A 6,000-nucleotide genomic window follows, 5' to 3' on the forward strand; every position below is an offset into this window, starting at 1 on the left:
CAGACAGGGAGACTGAGACATGGAAAGGCTGAAGGGATTTGTCTGGGTCACACAGCCGACATGACTGGGGGCTGTGATCGTGTTTGCCAGTAGCCCTGTTCTCACCCTTCCCGTGGCTCAGAGTTGGGGGTGGGGACATGGAGTCTTTCGAGACCCCTGCTGGTGAATGCAGGAGCAATGCCAGTCTAACCCGCTTTCCTTTCTCTCCAGCTCTGTGGCTGTGGGCTGCTCGGAGTGGGCATCTGGCTCTCCGTGTCCCAAGGCAACTTTGCCACCTTCTCCCCCAGCTTCCCTTCGCTGTCTGCAGCCAACCTAGTCATCGCCATAGGCACCGTTGTCATGGTGACGGGCTTCCTGGGCTGCCTGGGGGCCATCAAGGAAAACAAGTGCCTCCTCCTCAGTGTAAGTTGGACCCCACCCCCCCAACCCTCTGAACTCTGGATCACCCTGCATTTGGGCCACAATGACAGGCAAGGCCTGGGAACATCAGCTAGAACTGAGCCCAGGGAGATGGCTTCCAGAATGTTCTTTGCCCAATCACTCCCCTCTTCTTCATGATTGGCTATCCCTGCCCTAGTGGTTCCTCTCTTAATGTCCCTCCCCTACCTGTCTGGGTTTCCTCAGAAGTAGGTAGTCCCCCCCCCCCCCCCCCATACCTGGGAAGCCCTGGCTCTCTGCTGCCTGTCCCTGCCTCCCTGCCATTGTTCTTGTTGGTCCTGCTCCTGGCCACCACCACCACCATGTGCCCATGCCTGCACCTTCTCTTTCCAGTTTTTCATCGTCCTGTTGATCATCCTCCTAGCAGAGCTGATCTTACTTATCCTCTTCTTTGTCTACATGGACAAGGTAAGCCTTCAGGAAGCGGGGAGCTTATGGAATTTCATTGCCCTTAGGGTTGGGTCAAACTGGAGCAAGCCAGAGGGAAATGGAGCCCGGAGAACAGGCCCGGCCCAGATGAGAGGTTCTGGTGGGGCATCATGGGAAGGCGGGTTTGGGATGGTTCATCACCTGTGTAGTCTCAGGAAGTTGAGTCCCCTAATTGTCCAAGGATGCAATGCGCTGCCCCTTGCACAGTGAGCTCCCCGTCACTGGGAGCATTCCGGCGTACTTGTGTTGACCACGTGGAGAAGGGATTTAGACTCACTAAGTGGCTGGGCTGGGATTTGAAGATAACCCATTGGAAACATGCAGAAGCTTTGCCGGTGACACCATGAGTAGGGCTAACAGGGAAGGGGAGCTACCCTTTCTTTTCCAGAGGCCTCTGAGGCGGAGCGACTGCTCCCAGGCTGCACCGCAGGGTTCAGGATGGTGGGGGGACCCCTGGCAACCTCGCCAGACTAGGTCGTTCCCCGTCAATTTGGAGAACTTCTTATTGGTACTCCCAGGAATGAGGAGCCAAGCACCCGGTCTCCGAGGGCTCAGCAGGCTCCTTGGTGCACTGTGCCCAGGAACCATGTCGCTCTCAGTTCCGTGGGGTCTTGAAGTACTTACCCAGCCACACTGGAAGGTGGAGTCATTCTTAGGATTAGAAACAAGCGTTCTTCTGCATCTGTGAAAGGGAGGAAATAATAATATTGAGAGATCCTTCTGTGCCAGTTGTGCTTGGCTCTTTATAAGCATTGTTTCCTTTAATTCTCACAACAACCCCAGAGGTAGATATTATTATTCCAGGATATGACAGATAAAGCAGAGGCAAGCTACTTGCCAGCGAGGGGTGGCCCTAAGATCAAAATGACTGGTCTGCCACTCTCTGGTTCCCAGGGTGTCTCTGACAGGGGCAGCATGGGGGAAGATGTGGGCCTGTGTGTGGCTGGTCTCTTTCCTCTGAGTGTTACAGCTCTCCTGGGAGTCCGTGGGTGTAGACTGAAGCTGGGAGTGTGGACCTGCCCTGCCCCGGCACCCCACCCCCAGGGAGAGAGGAGGCCAGCAGTTCTAGTTGACCTGGGCAGGCTGCATCCTGGTCCCAACTGTCCTGTCTGTCTGCCTCACCCGGACAGGTAAATGAGAACGCCAAGAAGGACCTGAAGGAGGGCCTGCTGCTGTACAACACAGAGAACAACGTGGGTCTGAAGAACGCCTGGAACATCATCCAGGCCGAGGTGAGGGCGGGCAGCCCCGCTGACTGGACGGGCAGGGCCAGCAGGCGGGGAGGAGGCGTGGTGGCCTCGGCCTCAGACCCCACTCAGGTGACCGAGTTGGGCAGCTGTGCTTTCTGGATAGTAAGTGAGAGCTGCCGGTCGGACACCAGCCAGTGGGATGCAGCTGGGGAGCGGCGAGGAGGTGAGTGAAGGAGGGTGGGCAGGACCTGGACACAGGAGTGGACAGGCCTGAGGGAGCTGTGCGAGTGGCTAAGTGGGCACAGGGAGCTGGGAAGGATGGATAATCGAGGACAGGCCATCTGATCCTTCTCTGAAGCTTTGGAATGAGTGACAGAATTTATTTTAGCAACAGCTATGCCCCCTGGTCATGGCTCAGGCTAGGAGGCTCTGATTCTAAGAGAAGAACAAGTCAGTACAGCCTGATGCCCTGTGGGAAGCGCTGGGGAGGGGCAGGCGCCAGCCTGTGACGATCCCTCGGGCACAGAGCCGCAGGTGCTGGTGGGACGGAGGGCTGAGCGCTCCTGCCAGAGTCACTGCCCAGCTCCGAGGGGCCGGCAGCTTTCCTGTCTCCTGCTCCAGCCTCCAGGACGGAGCTCTCACTTACCGCCCCTGTGGGCCCAGCTGAGGCCAAAAACGGACAAGAGAAGGCCTTTGTGTCCTCTGCTGAACTCCAGGGGGCAGTTCACTGGGGCGGGTTGGCCTGGATGGGGAGGGCCCGGAGGAGATCGCAGGCTGTGGTGTGTCTGACCCTGTGCGTCCCACCCACAGATGCGCTGCTGCGGCGTCACCGACTACACAGACTGGTACCCGGTGCTGGGCGAGAACATGGTCCCCGACCGCTGCTGCATGGAGAACTCCCAGGGCTGTGGGCGCAACAGCACCACCCCGCTGTGGAGAACGGTGAGGCCCGAGGCCCTGCCCCGGGTCCTCCTCCCAGGAGCCTGTGCCGTGGCAAGAGGAACCTACAGGGGAGGGAGGGGGGCCTGGGGCACCAAGGACTTGGCTTAATGTGGGGGGCACACAGGACTGAAGCCAAAAGGCAGGTGGAAAATGAGGGGCCCGGACCCGTAGTTGGGAGTGTAATGGGGTGGGGGTATGAGGCTGTGCAGTGAGCCCTTGTGGGTGGAACCCTGGGCAGGGCAGGGCCTGCTCAAAGGCAGGACCAGGCTGAGGGGCAGGGAGGGCCCGGAGGAAAGAGCAAGGACGGGGGCTGAAGGAGAAAGAGCGGGGGGCTGAGCAGGAAGGGTGCTCATCGTCATGCCGGGCCCTTCACCTGTGGTCCTCGCTCCCTAGGGCTGCTATGAGAAGGTGAAGATGTGGTTTGATGACAACAAGCACGTCCTCGGCACGGTGGGGATGTGCATCCTTATCATGCAGGTGAGAGGGCCATCAGCCTCGCTGCACCCCAGCTGGAGAAGAGCAGCCCCCCAAGTTAAGGCACTGGCTCAGGCGGCCCCACCTCCATGCGCTGTCCTGCTTTGCGGCCTCTTGGTGCCTGCCCGACCCCACAGGCCCCAGAGGCGCTGCTTCCTCCCGTTTCCTAGGCCTTGGGCCCGATGCTGGCACGGCGTGCAGCCCGCGTGTGGGTTTGCTGGTGAACACACCTGTCCTCACTTCCCAGGGACATTGACCTTGTGGCTGAACTGCATGAAACCCGAGTCCTTAGTAACACCTGTGAGCATGGGCGCGTGGGTCCGAGCCCGCAGGTGTCAGTCCTGGCCTCACCGTCTGTTAGACATGTGCGACCTGGGCACACTGATTAGCTTGTGTGCCTGAATTTCCGCATCAGTGTAATGAGCATGATGATCGTGCCTCTTCTCAACAGGGAGGGCGTGTAACATGCCTGACGTGGGGCAGGGAGCTGCACCAGGCAGAGGAAGTGCCAGGCATGTGAGCTGTTCTTAGCAAGCACTTCGTGACCCTGTTCCCTTAAGGCCTAGCCTAGGTGACGGAGAGGGAAGAGGAGGGCCCTGCCTCTCCTCTGGACGATGAGGCCCACACAGCCGGCTGGGAGCACGAGGCCCCGACCTTGCTGGGGACGAGCATTTCCTGGGCTCCCTCCTGTGCCCACTACACATGGCTCGTATCCCTGGCGAGCAGGAGTGTCCATGCCTGACTCCTCTTGGAGTCCTTGAACTTCACTGGTCGGTCCGTGGGGAGACGGTCGACATCCCGCACCAGGGATCCCCCTTATCCTAAACTCGGGGGCCCAGGGGCCAGGTGGTGTCTGATTTATCTAAGTGCTCGCAGGCTGAGCAGATGAGCTCTGATGTGAGCTGCCCTCACCATTCGGTACCGAGAGCGGGGCTCATCTCGGGTCCTCCTGGGGTCAGAACCTCGGGGTGGGGCTCATCCACCATGGTCTCCTCCACGGATGCCTGCACCTCCGGTGTGGGAGCCAGGAGAGGCACAGTGTCACCTGCTCTGTGCCCAAAGCAGACTCTCTGTGGTGACTGTGAGGCCACAGGCCGGCTCCCTGCTGTCACCACCCCCTTTCAGGATTCAGGAGTTGAGGGAATAACAAACGAGTATTAATGTCGTCCTAAGCATCACTGGTGAGACGTGTCTGCTGCAGCCCACGACAGCACGCTGTGTATTCCAGAACAGAAGGAATGAGCACAGGTCGCATCCCCTCCCCCTCCGCACCGCCTGTTAGCTTCCATGCAGGGCCCGCCCTCTGCGCTCTCGGCCTCACAGCACTCTGAGATGGAGAGAGAGGTTCAGCGACATTCTGTGCAGAGACCTCTGAGGGCTGAGCTCACGGTGGGCCCTGGGCTGGTCGCTGGGTGCCCTCCTCCGTTCACCACGATCCTCATCCCACCAGGTTTTTTACGCCCACCAGCAGTGGTTCCATTTGCTGTCGGTGGCCCCAGCCGCGGGGCTTTCGTCTGAGCCCGTTCCCCGTGTCTTTCAGATTCTGGGCATGGCCTTCTCCATGACCCTGTTCCAGCACATCCACCGGACTGGTAAGAAGTACGACGCCTGAGCGCCAGCGGGAGCCCAGCCCCCACGCGGACACTGTGCCAGGGAAGAAGGAGATTTGAGCTTTGTGTTGCCTGCCCGCACTCCAGACTGCTGCCCCCTGCACCCACGTCCCCCAGCGCCCTCCACACCCCCCGCCTCAGCCTTCTTGGGGTGGAGAGCCAGGGGGAGGAGGCACGGAGACCTTGGGGTGCTGGGGGTGCTGGATTCCTGCATCTGTGCATTTGCCAAAGAAGACAGGGTGGGCCGGGGGGCGCGTTCGAGGAGGCCACGCCGATGGTGGCTACCCCGCCCTTCCTCACACCACACTGTGCGCGTGGGGGGCCGTGCGTGCTCCCGCCTGGCGGAGAGACTGCCCAGCAGAGGCCTCCCTTCGGAGAGCGGGGGCCGCAGCCTCCGGCCGGGACCCAGGGAGCACCTTGCCCAGGCTTTTTATACCTTACAGTGTAACTTTTTTATTTTATTTTACTCTGATTATGATTATTCAGGAATATTATCTCAGATAAGTGTAGGGTTAGCGTTCTGATTTATAACTTTTTACTGTGTTGATTTCTGTAACAGTTTGATTTTTTTCTGAGGGTGGGAGATGGGTGGGAGAGAGGACGTGCGCCGGGTTTCAGTCAGGACAAACCACTGTGCAGCGGGCAGGAGGCACTGGGCGAGGCGGGCCAGCCTGCATTCAGCGGCCCTGAGAGGAGGCGGCCGGTGGCACAGGAGCCTGGAAGAGGAGGTGACACAGGCACGTGCGGCAGCGTGAGGAGCGTCCTGCTCAGGAGCCACGTGTCTGCGCGTGCCGGTGCAGGAGGCCAGAGCAGCGGGGTCCCTGGGGGGCTGCCGGGTGCTTTCCCAGGAACACAGCTGGAGCCGTTGTGGGTCCTTCCACTTCATGGATGAGCAGTTGTTTTTCCTTCCCTTCCTC

General features: G+C 59.9%; 1 protein-coding gene across 4 annotated transcripts in view; it reads left to right on the forward strand.

Moving 5' to 3' along the window:
- Positions 1 to 5,630, forward strand: part of TSPAN9 (tetraspanin 9) — a 204,459-nt gene extending 198,829 nt beyond the window's left edge. For all 4 annotated transcript variants that reach the window (XM_054718783.1, XM_028148519.2, XM_028148521.2 and 1 more), the window contains 6 exons: positions 211 to 402; positions 772 to 846; positions 1,998 to 2,099; positions 2,868 to 2,999; positions 3,393 to 3,476; positions 5,014 to 5,630. In XM_054718783.1, coding sequence (XP_054574758.1) covers positions 211 to 402; positions 772 to 846; positions 1,998 to 2,099; positions 2,868 to 2,999; positions 3,393 to 3,476; positions 5,014 to 5,085 — 657 coding nt within the window. In that variant the 3' untranslated portion in view covers positions 5,086 to 5,630. The remainder of the gene's footprint in view (positions 1 to 210; positions 403 to 771; positions 847 to 1,997; positions 2,100 to 2,867; positions 3,000 to 3,392; positions 3,477 to 5,013) is intronic.
- The last annotated feature ends 370 nt before the right edge of the window (positions 5,631 to 6,000 follow it).

Source organism: Eptesicus fuscus, chromosome 7, assembly GCF_027574615.1.
Source record: "Eptesicus fuscus isolate TK198812 chromosome 7, DD_ASM_mEF_20220401, whole genome shotgun sequence".
In the NCBI taxonomy this organism is placed as follows: domain Eukaryota; kingdom Metazoa; phylum Chordata; class Mammalia; order Chiroptera; family Vespertilionidae; genus Eptesicus; species Eptesicus fuscus.